The following is a 16,349-nucleotide window of genomic DNA, read 5'->3' on the forward strand; positions in this document are numbered from 1 at the left end:
TCAGTTATCAGGCATCAAAGAACAAAAAAGCATATCATTGTGTGCTCACCTCCATGATATGACAAATGGGTGCATAAGCAAACGTGGCGAAGAAAGCTGATGGTGCCCAGCTATCAAAAGATATAGCATCTGGGGTCTTAAAGGCTTGAAGGTAAACAAGTGGCCATCAAGCTCAGAAGCAACAAAGCCCACATGGAAGAAGCACACGATCACGAGGTGTTGAAGGGGTCAGGTATCAGGCATCATCAGAACAAAAAAATCATATCATAGTGAATGAGGGGGAGATTGCGGAGTGGAGACCCAAAGCCCATTTTTAGGCCACTGGACATCCCCTTACAGAAGGGTCTCGGGGAGGAGACGAGCCAGTCAGCGTGCGATGTAGCAACTATGAAACATACAACTTTCCTCTAGTTCCTAAATGCTTCTCCCCCCACTCCCCCACTATCATGATCCAAATTCTACCTTACAAATCTGGCTAGACCAGAGGATGTACACTGGTGCAGATAGGCACTGGAAACACAGGGAATCCAGAGCCGATGACCCTTCAGGACCAGTGGTGTGAGTGGTGATACTGGGAGGGTGAAGGGAGGGTGGGTTGGAAAGTGGGAACCAATTACAAAGATCTACATAAAACCTCCTCCCTGGGGGACGGACAACAGAAAAGTGGGTCAAGGGAGACGTTGGACAGAGCAAGATATGACAAAATAATAATTTATAAATTATCAGGGTTTATGAAGGAGGGGGAGTGGAGAGGGAGGGGGGGGAAATGAGGAGCTGATGCCAGGGGCTTAGGTGGAGAACAAATGTTTTGAGAATGATGAGGGCAATGAATGTACAAATGTGCTAAAAAAAAAAAAAAAAAAAAAGGCCACAGAGTGGCAGAAGAAATTTTTTTAAAAAAGAAGCATTGTCGTGGAGAGCAAATGTTTTGAGAATTATGAGGTAACGAATGTACTAATGTGCTTTATACAGTTGATGTATGTATGGATTGTGATAAAAGTTGTATGAGCCCCCAATAAAATGATTTTTTTTATAAAGAAGGCCATGCTGAAAGGTGTCCACAGGCACACAAAAACGAATATCCGCACATCACCCACCTTCTGGCAGCCCAAGACCCTGAGACTAAGAAGCAGCCCAAATACCCTCGGAATCGCCTCCAGGAGAAATAAGCTGGACCATTATGCCATCATCAAGTTCCCCTTGACCACAGAGTCTGCCATGAAGAAGATGGAAGATAACAACACACTTGTGTTCACTGTGGATGTCAAAGCCAACAAACACCAGATCAAACAGGCTGTGAAGAAGTTCTATGACATTGACATAGCCAAGATCAATACCTTGATCAGGCCTAACAGTGAGAAGAAGGCATATGCTCGACTGGCTCCTGACTATGACGCTTTAGATGTTGCCAACAAATTTGGAATCATCTAAACCTAGCCCAGCTGGTTAATGCTAAATATAAACTTTTTCAATATATATATAAAAAAGATTAACAAACAAATGTCTGTTGGATTGCTGTATACATTGGACAAGATCATGGAAGAGGAGATCAAGAAAGTAGTACCCTTCACAGTAGCCAAGCACAAATTGAGATATACAGGGATATACCTTTTTAAAAAAACCCAATGGATTTATACAAGGAAAACTACAGAACATTATTATAAGAAACCAAAAGTGACCTTCACAATTGGAAAAATATCCCATGCTCATGGATCTCAAGACTTAATATAGTAATGATGTCAATCCTACCTAAGGCCATATAAGTTTAACGCTATCCTGATACAAATACCAACATCTTTTTTCAAAGAATTAGAAAAACTGACCACCAGCTTCATATGAAAAGAGAAAAACTCAGAATTAACAGAGAATTCTTCAAGAAGAAGGACAAAGTCAGAGGGCTTGCTCTACCTGATTTCAACACATATTGTACAGCCACAGTGGTCAAAACAGCATGGTACTGGCTGTGACAGAGACTCAGATCAATGGAAAGGAACAGAAAATCCAGAAATAAAATTGTCAGCATACAGACAACTGATCTTTGATAAGGGCCCAAAAACTATCCAATGGGAAGCAGATGCCCTTTTCATCAAGTGGTACTGGAAAAAATGGATATTTATGTACAGGAAAATGAAGCAAGACCGTTATCTCACTCCATGCACAAGAATAAACTCAAGGTGGATCACATACCTCAAGGTAAAACCCCAAACTAATAGGGCCAACAAGGAGGGAATTGGGACAAACCTAAGAACTTTGGTACAGGGATTACATAAACTAGTGGAAATAGGGAAGGACAAACAGAGAGAAAGCACAACTCGACAAGTGGGATATACTAAAGATAAAATACCTATTGTACATCAAAAGACTTCAGCAAGAGAGTAATAAGAGAGCCCGCAGACTCAGAAAAGATTTTTAGTAATGACACATCAGATAAAAGGCTTATTCCTAAAATCTACAATACTCCTGCTAGCCTACAATAAGAAAAAAACAAACAACCAATTGAAGAGGGGGGCAAAAGACCTGAACAGAAGTTTCACACGGGTGGAAACCTGAATGGCCAATAAATATATGAGAAAATGTTCCTAATCACTGGCCATTAGGGAAATGCAAATTAAAACAACCATGAGATACTCCGTAACACCCTCAAAAATAGCCCAATTAAAAAAATCAGAAAGCAACAAATGTTGAAGGGGCTGTGGTAAGATAGGAATTCTCATCCACTGCTGGTGGTCTTGTAGGTATGTATAGCCACTAAGGAAAGCGATTCAGCAAACGGGAATTAAGTTATCATACAACCCAGCAATCCCCTTACTGGGCATATACCCAGAAGAAGAAAGAAACAGACCACAGCCAGACATCTTCACTCCATGTTCATCACTGTGCAGTTCACAATTGCAAAGAATTGAAAACAACCAAAATGTCCATCAATTGATGAATGGATTGAAAAACTCTGGTATATATATAGAGAGGATTATGCATCCCTAAAGAGCAAGGACAAACACATGAAACTTATCATCTCATGGCAAGAGTTGGAGGAAATTATGCTAAGTGAAGTTAGCCAAGGACAAGTACAACATGAGTCTATTGAGGTAAGTTCAAACAGCACAATGGGCATAGAGGACAAGTAACTTAATTCATAATTTCTAGGTCAATGTCCAGGCACTCTGACAGGGGCCAGACCAAACCCTGGGATGTATATGGCATCCAATTAAAAATAAGGGAAGGAAAAACAAAAAGAAGATGGCATTGGGAGAGCAGGGCACTCATCCACCCAGGGGGAGGGTGTTGTTTATGTTTCCACAGGAAAAGAAAAGAGACACCAGACTTTATTCCGATTCACCAAGCCTTGAGGGCAGCATATCTACATGGAGCAGCTCATTAACAGAGAGGACTGTGGAGCTGGCCCCAATCCAAGTTATGTTGACCCCACCTCCTACCGACTCCACTATAGAAGACTGTGCTACTGAGGACAGCACTGAAGATACAGATGGCCAGTTTGTCTTGCCCACTCAATAATAAACTAAGAGGGAAAGAGAGAGAGAGAGGGAGAGAGACTTCATCCTGGTCCACCAAGTCTCGAGGGTGAAGTTCCTGCTCAGAGCAGCCAATGCACAGCGAGGACCATAGGACCAGCCCCAGCTCAAGACATGATCAGCTATTTCTTGCCAATATAGTCACTGCCTGTTGCTCCCTTTCCTGGTGCACAGTGACAGTTGCCTGGTGGATCAAAAGTTAGGTTGCACCGGAGAAATGTGAAGGTTGGATGGAGTCCAAATAGACTCCAGCCCAGAATTCTGGAAGTCCTTTGTGTAGCCATGGGAGTCTGGTGACTCATCACGTAAACTTGAAGCCCAGGGTATGTAAAACCTTTTTGACAATCCAAAGGCACGTTTTAATGAAGGGCTGAGGTTTCTACAAAGGAATGCTACCTGTCGAGAACTGCACTCTAAAACCTGTACTCACATTAAAGCCTGAAAGGTTAATGGCAATGGCAAAGCCGTCTTCCCGGTCACCTTTAGGAGCAATCTGATCAAGCAGGTGAAAATAGGCTCTTGAATCCTGCAAGGAAAGAAATGGAATTTTTAAAATTAAGAAAATCACTGAATTTAGGGAAAAATAGAGGAAACAATCCCCATCTCTAAGAATCTTTAATAATACAGAATTGCTTGTAGAATCCTAAATATTCCATGCTGTCGCACACCTCTGAGATTCTAGAAATTATTTTTCCTGCAATTGGAATTCCCTTTCTTACCTTTTGCACTTGGTTGACTCCCCTAAGCATCACTTAAGATTCAATTCGGGTGTTAATTCTTGGAAGCCTTGCCTGGTTCTCTTTCACATTGCACAGCACCCTCTCATGCTATTTAAAAGAGGAAGTGATGTGTTCCCTTCAGCAGCACAAATACTGGAAAGAGGCAGTAATCACACTATTACATCATCCCAAAGTAGCTATCATAATGCTTCCCAGTACATCTGATAAGTCCAAAGGCACTGCTATTCCTGTTTATATATGCATGTGTTTACTACAAGTGACATGTTTGAGGATGTCTCTATGATCAGTGGGTGGCTTAAAACAAATTCTCACACTAATGTACTTATCTTAGTTTCATTAAGGTACCTCTAAAAAAATAGGATCCATTTAAACCACATACCTCCATGGGACTCTGCTGGACTAATTTAACTTAAGGCCAAGAGAGCACATCAGAAGGTGTTTTGGGGACTCTAAATGGGGAATCTTGATAGAGCTTCTCTAAGGACATAGGAAAATCACAGGGGCTTATTATGAAAACGTTTTCAGAAAACTGATAACTGTGTTGGTGAGAAAAAGGCCAGGTAAGTTGCATTGAGGATTTTTTTCCCCTCATTATAACAATGCATCTGGTTCATTCTTCAAGGGTAGTGAGAGCTGTCCATGAGGATTTGTTTGAGTAACCTTATGCCATCCAACCTACAATTTGTTCTACAAATTCAAAGAAAATCTAAAAGGAACACAATTTGAATTCTTTGAGGATACCTACACTGTTGTTTTGATATGTAAAATCAAGAATGCAAAATTCTCTGGGGAATGCTAGAGAGATGTAAACACCATCTTTAGAAGCATAGAGATTTAGATGAAGGATATGACAAAAATAATTTCACATTGATATTTTTGTTTAATAAAATTTTCTGTAGCAACACTTGTTGGCATAGCCTTGTACAAGCAGTTCCTCCTAACAAACGCAGAGTTGGCTCTCCAGCCCCCAATTTTGCTAGCTTAACAACTTGCTTTGACCAACAGAATTCAGCAAAATGGCAGCTTAAGATTTCTATGTCATCAAAGAACAAAAAATCATATCACTGTGAATGAGGGGGCGTGCAGAGTGGGGACCCAGAGCCCATCTGTAGGCAACTGGACATCCCCTCACAGAAGGGTCACGGCGAGGAGGCGAACCAGTCAGGGGGCAGTAAAGCACCAATGAAACACACAACTTTCCTCCAGTTTTTTAATACTTCTTCTCCCCACTATCATGATCCCAGTTCTACCTCACAAATCTGGCTAGACCAGAGCATGGACATTGGTACAGATCAGAGCTGGAAACACAGGGAATCCAGGACAAATAAACCCCTCAGGACCAATAATGAGAGTAAAGATACCAGGAGGGGAAGGGGAAGGTTGGGAAGAACAGGGGAAATGATCACAATGATCTACATATAACCCCCTCCCTGGAGGACGGACAACAGAAAAATGGGTGAAGGGAGACATTGGATAGTAAGACATGGAAAAATAATAATAATCTATAAATTATCAAGTGTTAGTGAGGGAGGGAGGGGGAAAATGAGGAGCTAATACCAAGGGCTCAAGTAGAAAACAAATGTTTTGAGGATGAAGGCAACAAATGTACAAATGTGCTTGACAAAATAGATGGATGTATGGATTGTGATAAGAGTTGTAAGAGCCCCCAATCAAACGATTTCTATGTCAAAATTTTAGGAACTTCTGCTTCCTTCATCTTAAAGTTAGCCTCTATAAATCCAACCATCTAAGGATGCTCACTGTGAGTCAGAATCGATTCAATGACAATGAGTGTGACTTTGGATACTCAAGCTAGTCAAGCAGAGAGACTTTGTGGATCTTCCAGTTTAGTTCAACTGCAGCTGAGTTAGTGATTACAGCAAACCCATGTGAAGTAGAAGACTTACCCAAGGAAACTGTGTAAACCCGAAGAATCATGAAAAATAACAAATTGCTGCTATTTTAAACTATTGACTTTGAGTAGCTTGGTATGCAGCAATAGATCACTGAAATATACTTGTCTCCCTATGTATTTATTATGTTTTCCCAAAGCTATGTCTGTGTCTTACTGGCTTTTGCATCCTTAGCCTTCCTTTCACAGCTGCCACTTATACTTCTTATGAAAGCCAATATATCTGCTTCTATTTTTTTTAGGGATTGCGTGACTAAATTGGGGACTAGGGTGACTCTAGGCATTTGACCAGCAGAACTAAAAGATTTTTGTAACACTTGCCAGAGTGAGGCAGAGATCAAAGGACCATGGGCCCTGGCTGTGCCTGAAGACACTATTAAGAACAAGAAATCCTGATCAGCGAACTGTATCCTGAGAGTTCCTGATACTGAATTATAACTTGTTAATTTCCCAATAACCCCCTAAGTGTGAGAGTGGGCTATGAATTTTGTGTGGCCACTACAGCAAAATATCAAACTCAGCAAAGGGTGCCACGGGAGAGACAGCTGTTCAAAACTGATAAGAAGGCTAGATGGGGGAAGCATGTCTGGCCTCTACCTTATAGGAATTGTGGTTATTATATAATCTCATGTCAACTCTTGGATATTAAGAGTGAAGGGGTAGAGTCTAGCCTGTCAATCAAGTCGCAGCCTTGTGGGTGTGGCCTTCTCACGAGGATTCTAGGAACGTCCTCTCTTCCTCCCTGGAAGGGAGGGGGGCACACTGCTACACATTCTTGATGACAGCCATAGCCCTTGAGATGCTTCCACTGCCATTGGATCCACAAGACTTTTCACTCACCAGCCTGTGATCCTCCTGCATTTGGCATCATTGTATGTGCTGCGTGAGTCTAAAGAAGAATTAATGGACTAGTATAGGGCATATGGGCTAATATCTGACTTACGGACTTGATCTGGACTGGACTGGGATGTTTTCTCAATATACAATTGTTCTTTTATATAAAGCTGTCTCTCACGAGTGCCTCTGGATTTGTTTCTCTAGTCAACCCGGCTAACACAGGAATCAACCTTGGACTGATGGTGATGATTCTCGCTCTCTCTCCGATGTTAGAGGAGGTCAGACACCACCCCAGTGCAATTTTTATAAGAAACTACCCCTCAGAGGGAAATATAAAAAAAATTTTAAAAAGAGGGAAATATAAAATTTCATTTTCTATTGTTGGCTTCCTTCTGACTTAAATTTCATTCAAATGTAAGTCTGAAGCCTTTAGTGTTTTACATTCCACATTCTTATTTCATTTCACAAATTTGAGGATTAAAATATAAACCTTAATGTCTTGGCTGAAGTTATTGATGGTGCGCCATCCTGCATTTGTCAGATGATAATTCACCCATCGAAGCAGTAATTCCTCAGGAGAAAGCTTCATTAGCTCCTCTAGTTCCTCACCATCATTTAGCAATGCAATCAGAGCTGCAAGCAAAACAATAAAATGTAAAGACTTTCTATAATGAGTAATGCCAATAAAAAAGTAAACATTTTTGGTGGCTCTTACCTTCATTCCTGGAAATCTCAATATCAGCAAAAAGACCAACTTTGATGATCTGCCACAGAAGTCCCAAGACCAAGTGGGGTTTGCCTTCTTTGAGGTCTTGTGCACCAATGTTGACAACAGTGCAACCAATGGCAGAGGCAGAATTCAGGGCAAGGTTTAAATTTTCCTAGATTGCAACCAAGAACAAAATGCATCTGAAGCCTAGCTGCAAGTTGTGAAGATAAGTGAGAAACAGTACGGTGCAGGAATTTTAGATGATATTAAAATAGTATTTTATACAACCAAGGTCTCACTGTTGTAACTCTCACCTACATGTGCTTATGCACTCCAAATCCTTTCTCTAACCCATCTAGCCCCAAGTGCTATTTTTACCTTGGCTGTGTCAACCTGGAAGCGCCATAAATACTTTGACTTCAACTTGTCCAAAATGGATGCAATTTTCCAATGTGTCCCTGATCTCCTACTATCCCCAGTTTAAAAAAGCCTCCTAATTTATTTCTGTCTTTGTTGACTGGATCAACTTTCATTCATTTTTTCTTTTTTTTAACTAAGTCAAAAACCTGTACAGAATCCTTGCCTCCCACATATAGTCACCCAATTTCTGTTGATTTCGCCTTCTAAATATCTTTGGGAACTGTTAGACTCTTTCATCAATAGTTTTCAAAGTTCCATTCTAATAGTCCCTCAACCTTCTGCCATACTCTCTCCATTCCATCTTCCACAGTGTACCACTGACAATTATCTTAACTGTTCCCTGTCACTCCCACAGCCTCCCCCTCACTCACTGTTTCAAGTACATTTGGTCATTAAAGCAGTTGTTACATTCTTCACCCAAATAGTCACAATTTCTTAAGACTCTGATCAAATTAGTCTTACCTGTGGAGCCTTTTCTGATAATCCTATATATGCCCACAATCCCTGATGCCATTCATTTGCTTTCTCACTCCTTATCACTCTGATATATGTTCACTTGCTTATTTTCCTGTCTCTCTCAGTCAGAGGGCATGCTCTATGATGACAAGGGCTTCTCTCTACCCTGGGTTTTCCCAGTGTCTAAACATGATTGAGTGAACGCTAAGAGTGAATGGAAGCATAGAGGGGAAGGAGTCATGTCTAAATCCTTTCCTCCCGCCCTCATTGAAAGATTCACCTTACACCAAACCTTCAGTCTTCTCTTTCCACCTCCCAGGTACAGTCAAAGTTTAGTAAGGTGATATCCTGCAGTAAGCAATAAACTCAGCTTTGTCTTATGACCAGGTTGTGTTGGAGACATTTAGAGAAACAGCTTTGGATATTAGTTTTATACAAAAATGGTGACTTTACAAGAATATCATACAGTAACTTTATTAAAAATGATTGAAAACAAAGAGCTGCAATGTGCTTCTTCAAGTAAATGATAGGTCCTTCTAGGTAAATGCAACATTACTGTCCTTCTGAGAAGCAGGAGACAGTAGGTCACTATTACCTAAAGTCAACCCTGAAACATCTTGCCAACAAGAAGCAATAGGAGAGCCTGAGAGAGGCTGTCTCCAGCTCTTAACATGATACCTGTCCTGAGTACCAAGCCTCACTTCCTGGAGACTTGAGTCTGTGGGGAAAGGCAAAAATAGCAGGGAACCACAGACAACTGAGACACGACAGAATGTTTTGTTCCTCCCTGCGTTTCAGTGTCCTCGTCGGTAAAACAGGCACATTAACAAAAGACACATGCAAACATGACAGCTTATCTTGGACTGTTCTTCTGACTCACAGCAACCATATATAATGGAGGGAAACTACCTGGTTCTGCACCATCTCACCTTTGTTCTTATTTTTGAGTCCTTTGCTGCAGTCACTGTATCAATACATCTTGTCTAAGATCTTTCCCTCTTTCACTGCACCTCTACTTTACCATGCATGCTGTCCAATTCCAGGATAGGTGTCTCCTAATAGCATGTTCAAAGTACGAGAGACAAAGTTTTATCATCCTTGCCTCCAAGGAGCATTCTGGTTGCACTTCTTCCAGGCCAGATTTGTTTCTTCTCTTGACAGTCCATGGAACTTTCAATATTCTTGGCCAGCACCATCATTCAAATTCATCAATGCTTTTTCAGTCTTCCTTATTCAATGTCCAGCTTAATATGCATAAGTGGTAACTGAAAATATCTTGGCTCGGGTCAGGCACACCTTAGTCTCAAAGTAACATCCTTGCTTTTCAACACTTTAAAGAGATCTTTTGCAGATTTACCCAATGCAAATAATGGATTTGTCACCCATTATTTTCCATTTTATTTCTGTATCAAGTATCTAATTATTCTTAAGATATAGTTACTTCATCAGGGAGAAAGTTTATGCTGTTGCTATCAATGGCTTCATACGGTCCTTTTAATTTTTAACAATATTAAATCTTTACTAACAGTCTCAAATATATACTGCAAACCTTCTTCCCTTTAATTCCTATCACCTTACAAACTTTCATTTGCCATAAAAGTTCAATTCCAGATGAATTCACTTTTGTGTTAATACTCATTGGATCAGTAAGAATAAAGGCAGGGTTTTCTATTTAGATTCCGTTCTTATTTTATACTTTATCACTTTCATTCCATTTTGGAATGTACAAATGAGAATTCAAGTGTCCATATTTGAACTGTGATTGTATGTAAAGTAAACTTAAAAGTACTTGTGTTTGAATATACATATAAATGTAGAGTATATCCAAACACACTTTTGTGTACGAGAATATACTTATAGCCCTGGACTTTTCTTCACAATACAGTGAATAGACTACATTTCCTACAGCCTCTCCTCTGTTAGTTTCCTGAATCACTTTTTACTTCCATAATGAGCAACAAAAGCAAAGGAATGCAGCTCAGTAGTACACTGGGCAGAGGGAGCCAAGACAATCTCCAAGATCATATGAACTCCATTTCCCTGCTTTCGTTACTCTTGTAAATGCTTCATATTCAGCCTTTCATCTTTCTCTTCTTGCCTGCGTCATGATACCACAAAATCCTCACATGATATGATAAAAATTTTCATCACTACTTTTACAATCTTCCACAAAAGAATGAGGCTTCTCTGGAATAGAGTTTCATGTAAAGCTGATAGTTTTCTAGTGGGCCTATTCCCATAGCTCTAAAATTACTGCATAAACGAGACAGCATTACAGCCACAGCAACACTGCCACTTTTCAGATGCCTCAGTCTCTCCTCATCCCACACTGGCATTCTCTTTCAAGCATTCTAGAGACCTAAACTATTCCCCCTAATAATACTGAAAAGCCAAGTTACATACTAGCCTTTTGCACCCATTCTGGGGCTACTACAAAATCATTAGCGTTCTGTTTTCTTTAATGTGCTGTACATACATTAAAAGTGAAACCAAACATTATATTTATATAATTAAAATTTTCTGTATTTCATAATGAGTGCCTTAAAAATTTTATGGCATGTACATTTATTCTGAAAATGTATGAACATCATTCTTTTCTATAGTCATGGATATTAGACAAATCATCCTGTTACAAGATATAAAAGGACCATTGCAGTAAGAAATAACCTATTTTCAAAAATGACAGTCTGCTAGGATATGCAGCATGATTGGCTGACCCTCTAGCCAAGCGGGGACAAGAACCCATGAAAGTCAACCTTAAGCCTATACTTTTTAAGGATGACAGGAAATGGGAGAACTCCTTGAATCATCTGGTACAGACCAGTCATGTACCTATTGTAAGGGACTACCTATCTTTCTTGAGAACACTAACAGAATCCAGGACAACACTTGGTGGTGGACAAGGTGGCAGTATCAGTAGCTTAATTTTAATAGCTTCTGTTAACATTGGCATGCTGACTCATCACTATTCCTGCCACCACGTGAAAGAGGCAGTAGAGCAAAGGGATTAGACTAAGTGGACCACATCACGTGGGAGCATATCCTAGCTCTGACACTATAACTGCTCGGTGCCTTAGTTTCCTCCTCTGTAAAAATCATCTATCTACCTTATAAGGTTGATGGAGGAGTCAGGTAATTCCCATAATGTGCTCGGAAGAGTAACTGATTACCTAGTAAGTGTAGAGTAAATCCTAATATACACTCAATCTAGAAATTTTGAAGGGGGAAATCCTAACTATAAACTTCTGGACTTTTAAAAAGGCATGAATAAACAAGCTGACTACAGGAAAAATTTATGGAAATGGTTAATTATTGTGTAGTCAGTTTTCATTTTTAACCAATCAAGAACAACTCTGGCCTCAAACAGCTATTCATTAGTGGAAAATTGAATAATATAATTGAATAAGATAACTTGATTATTACAGTAATAATAACAGTAACATAATCTTAAGCAACATTCAAAGTACTTTGGATCTTAATTTCATTCATTACAAAATATAACTGAATTTTTACTGAATAAAAATCCAGCTTTTATAGGAAAACAAAATAATGTTAAGTCAAAGGTTCCATATGAGCCTATATAAACAATAATAAAGGCTTTACATTTCACAGTATAGATACATAATTACTAGCAAAGGGCAAATACTTACAGAAACAGTGAAAGGGGTGAGCTTTTTCTTATTAATAGCTCTTTCATCAATTGTATCTGGTTCAGATAAGTTGATCATTTTGCTAGAGTGGAAATGGTAATAATTTAGCTTAAGGCTCCAGAAATGCTTTTAGTTCATTTTTGCAAGCACACAAATCAGTTAAAATTTGAAAACATACACTATATTGTAACACATCATTAATTAAGTAAAGCAATTTTAAGAAATATTCCCTATCCTAAGTCTGTCACTGAAATAGTAATCTTAGCATTTTCTTCCTACTTATTTTTAACAATTCTGCATTTTCTTTATAGGAGTCTTATTTCGATTTCATTTACTGATTACACTCAGCAGCCTGAAATGCAAACAAGGAATTCTTAAGGCAAGTTTTACAAGGTGGCATAAACACTTGGTTAAAATTACTGTTCCTGCACATAATAAAGTCATAGACGGTCTTTCAGACATCTCAATAACTGAAACAGTTTAAGAGAAGTAAATATAAATTTATCTATTTTATAATAGACTTTATCTTTTAAATTAAAGAGAGGAAAATACCCATTCCACCCATAACTATGATTTTTCTCTGAAAGTCAAAGAATGATTAGAATTGGAAGTGAGGTCCAGGTAAACATTAGATGTAGTATCTTAAAAATTGATAGTTGATATTCACACAGAGCAGTGTTTCTCAACCTTCCTAATGCGTGACCCTTTAATAGAGTTCTTCATGTTGTGGTGACCCCAAACCATAAAATTATTTTTGTTGCTACTTCATCACTGTAATTTTGCTACTGTTATGAATCTGGTGACCTATTTGAAAGGGTCATTCAACCCCCCAAAGGGGTCACAATCCACAGGTTGAAAACCATTGACACAGAGGATATCACAAGTACGGTAAGGTTTCCGTTGTTTTGTTTTTCAGGGGAAAAAAAAACAACAGAAAAGACTAGAAGGAAACAATCCAGAATATAATAATCAATTATGGGTGGTAGGAATATTACTGATTGGACATCCCCTTACAGAAGTGTCGCGGGGAGGAGATGAGCCAGTCAGGGTGCAGGGTAGCAACAACTTTCCTCTAGTTCCTAAATGCTTCCTCTGCCCCACTATCATGATCCCAATTCTACCTTACAAATCTGACAAGACCAGAGGATGTACACTGGTACAGATAGGAACTGGAAACACAGGGAATCCAGGGCAGATGATCTCTTCAGGACTAGTGGTGTGAGTGGCGATACTGGGAGGGTAGAGGGAGGGTGGGTTGGAAAGAGGGAACCGATTACAAGGATCTACATGTGACCTCCTCCCTGGGGGACAGACAACAGAAAAGTGGGTGAAGGGAGATGTTGGACAGGGTAATAATAATAATTTATAAATTATCAAGGGTTCATGAGAAAGGTGGAAGTGGGGAGGGAGGGGGAAAAATGAGGAGCTGATGCCAGGGGCTTAAGTGGAGAGCAAATGTTTTGAGAATGATGAGGGCAACAATGTACAAATGTGCTTTATACAATTGATGTATGTATGGATTATGATAAAAATTGTATGAGCCCCTAATAAAATGATTTTTTTAAAGGAATATTGCTGACATTTATATTCTTTACAATTGTTCCATATTTTTGTAAGCTTAAAATAAAAAGACGCCTGCTTTGTGCAGAGGTTTGCTGGGATTGTAGGTAGCACAGACACTAAAGACAATTCATTGCCCAAACCAAATCTAGTGCCAGCCAGTCAAGTCCAAATCAGAGATTCTACAGAAAAGAACCACCCAGGAGGGTTCCAAGACCATAAGTCCCTATGAAGTCGACTGCCACATTTGTTCAGCTGCTAATCAAAATCTTGGTGGGTTCCCCAATCCTTAACCCACTGTGCCACCAGGGATCCTTACAAACAAACATTCATTGCCATCTAGTCAATTCAGACTGAAATGGACCCTGTAGGACCAGGCAGAAAAGTCTCTGCATGTTTCCAAGACTACACAGGAGCAGGCAACCTCATCTTTCTCCCTTCGAGCAGCTGGTGGGGTTTGAACTGCAGACCTTGCCCAATGTGTAACCTTCAACACCACCAGGGCTCCTAAGAGGTCAAGAACAGACTGAAAAGAGGCAATATCAGGTTGAATTAAAACATTATTTTCAATTAAGTACAAATGAAGTGTGTGTTTCTTTTACATTTCATGATCCTGTTGTCCAGTCAACAATCAACAACCTCTTACTGGAAAGTGCATAAAGAAAGCCTGTGGACATTTTAAATGCATTATATGAATACATTCAAAGATTCTTGGCATTACCATGAATATAGATGAAAAGGGCATCCAAAAATAAAGGACTACATTTAAAGGAAAATTGTGGAAAACACATAGTGAGCCCTTGATTTTCTGCATGACATCAATTCTTCAGAACCTAATTATTTGCTTGTTAACTCGTTCCAAAATTACAATGGTTTGCTAGCTTATAGCTTTCATGGACTGCTCACTCATCACTAGAGGCAATCATAACAGACCTCTTTTATCCCATGCTCAACTCACCAAAGAAGGATGCCATCTGCAAGCGATTTGAAAAGACTGCCATCATCGGGGTTCATGGGAAGGAGGTGCTTACAATCAGGGTCATTCTCCAGAGCTTTGTTTACCCAATGAACAAAAGCCACCTTTTCTTCCTCTGAAAGTGGAGAACTTTGGTAAGCAAACCACATATCAAAAACCTCATCTCACTAGAGAAATATAGTTTTTTACCTTCTGTTCAAAAGATAAGTGAATGGATATTATTAAAATACTAGAGAGTTTAAGAGGAGGAGGATGGGGTAGTAATTCCATCTCTTTTAAATATTATTCAGGGAGAGTGAGTAGCCTAAATCAGAGTGTTGAATTCTTTAGGAAAGAGTAAGAGAGATGGAAACATTGAATTTAGAAGTATATAGGCCTAATTGGAGGAGATGTCAAGAAACAACAGCTTCACATGTTGGTATTTTTGTTTAATAAACATTTCTTTGATTTTGTAGCAATTCTATTGACTTACCTTTTTTTTGTATTTGTGTGTGTGTATGTGTAAACCCACAGAAAAGGGGCTTCAAAAAGTTGTGTAAATGCAGAATGAAAAGATGATGAAATTTTTACATGAACTTTTTTATGTCCCCTCATATATAGAGAGATTTTCTATTTTAATAAGAAAAAAACACCAAAGTAGTAAATATCCAGCAATAAATTCTGCTCCAAAAAAGATGCAGGGGGCTTGCAGGGGGCTCTGATTGAGGCCTTACAACAATTTTAAAAAAGTTATTCAAATGATAATTTAGTTCCATTTCTGTGGAATTTCGACTATAAGAAAAATGATGTAACTATAGACACCAGCACTGTGCCCAGCTGCCTTCATCATTAACTTCTCAACACTGGCTTTAAGGGGGGGTATTCTGATCTTTATACCGATTTCCTCTGAGCTGACCTTTCTGCTTTGCATTTCAATGGCCCAGCAGATACAATGAGAAGCATTCTTCTGATTGGACATGTTTTTATGAAGGTACTCTAATGAGTCTAAGACAAGTGTTTCATGGACAGAACTTGTCTACAGACATTCACTGCTAACAGAGACAGTTTCAAACACATTTTATTTGGAATAAAAAGTACATCTGAATGGGAACCCTAGCAACAAAACTTGATGGCTTTACATTTAATAACCAACCTTATCTTCTTGTTGTATCATACCTCCTCTAGGACTCGGAGTCCAAGGACATAAAGATCATTACAGTACTATATCTGCCACCACATACATTTTAAGAGTAATGATAAGATAAAACAGATATTTATTAAGTAAATACAACTTAAGGGAAATACATACACTATACTGTTTTAAAGGATTTAAAGAATCACTTCTGGTTGTAGGAGGTACTATATGGAAGACAGGTTTTCAATGGGTACAGACGGGGAGGGAAAGGGACTTACAACTTGTTTTTTTTTGTAGACCCAAAATGTTAAGATTTTATTTACAAAGCTTCTTTGTTGTACCGAAGTAAAAAATGTGGTTACAATCTCAGTGTAACTTGCAGCCATGAATGGTTCAGACTCACCGATCACAGCTACCCAGGCTACTGTGGAATCTTTTTTTTTTT

At 39.2% G+C, this 16,349-nt stretch overlaps 1 protein-coding gene across 4 annotated transcripts in view; it reads right to left on the reverse strand.

The window, feature by feature from the left end:
• Positions 1 to 16,349, reverse strand: part of PLS1 (plastin 1) — a 126,048-nt gene that overhangs the window by 27,799 nt on the left and 81,900 nt on the right. For all 4 annotated transcript variants that reach the window (XM_004712068.3, XM_045287449.1, XM_045287451.1 and 1 more), the window contains exons 5-9: positions 14,773 to 14,905; positions 12,255 to 12,336; positions 7,735 to 7,900; positions 7,510 to 7,652; positions 3,961 to 4,056 (exon numbers count right to left, since the gene is read on the reverse strand). In XM_004712068.3, the coding sequence (XP_004712125.1) occupies positions 3,961 to 4,056; positions 7,510 to 7,652; positions 7,735 to 7,900; positions 12,255 to 12,336; positions 14,773 to 14,905 (620 nt within the window). The remainder of the gene's footprint in view (positions 1 to 3,960; positions 4,057 to 7,509; positions 7,653 to 7,734; positions 7,901 to 12,254; positions 12,337 to 14,772; positions 14,906 to 16,349) is intronic.

The sequence above is a fragment of the Echinops telfairi genome, unplaced genomic scaffold (genome assembly GCF_000313985.2).
Source record: "Echinops telfairi isolate 266 unplaced genomic scaffold, ASM31398v2 ScPeMD7_16;HRSCAF=60, whole genome shotgun sequence".
In the NCBI taxonomy this organism is placed as follows: domain Eukaryota; kingdom Metazoa; phylum Chordata; class Mammalia; order Afrosoricida; family Tenrecidae; genus Echinops; species Echinops telfairi.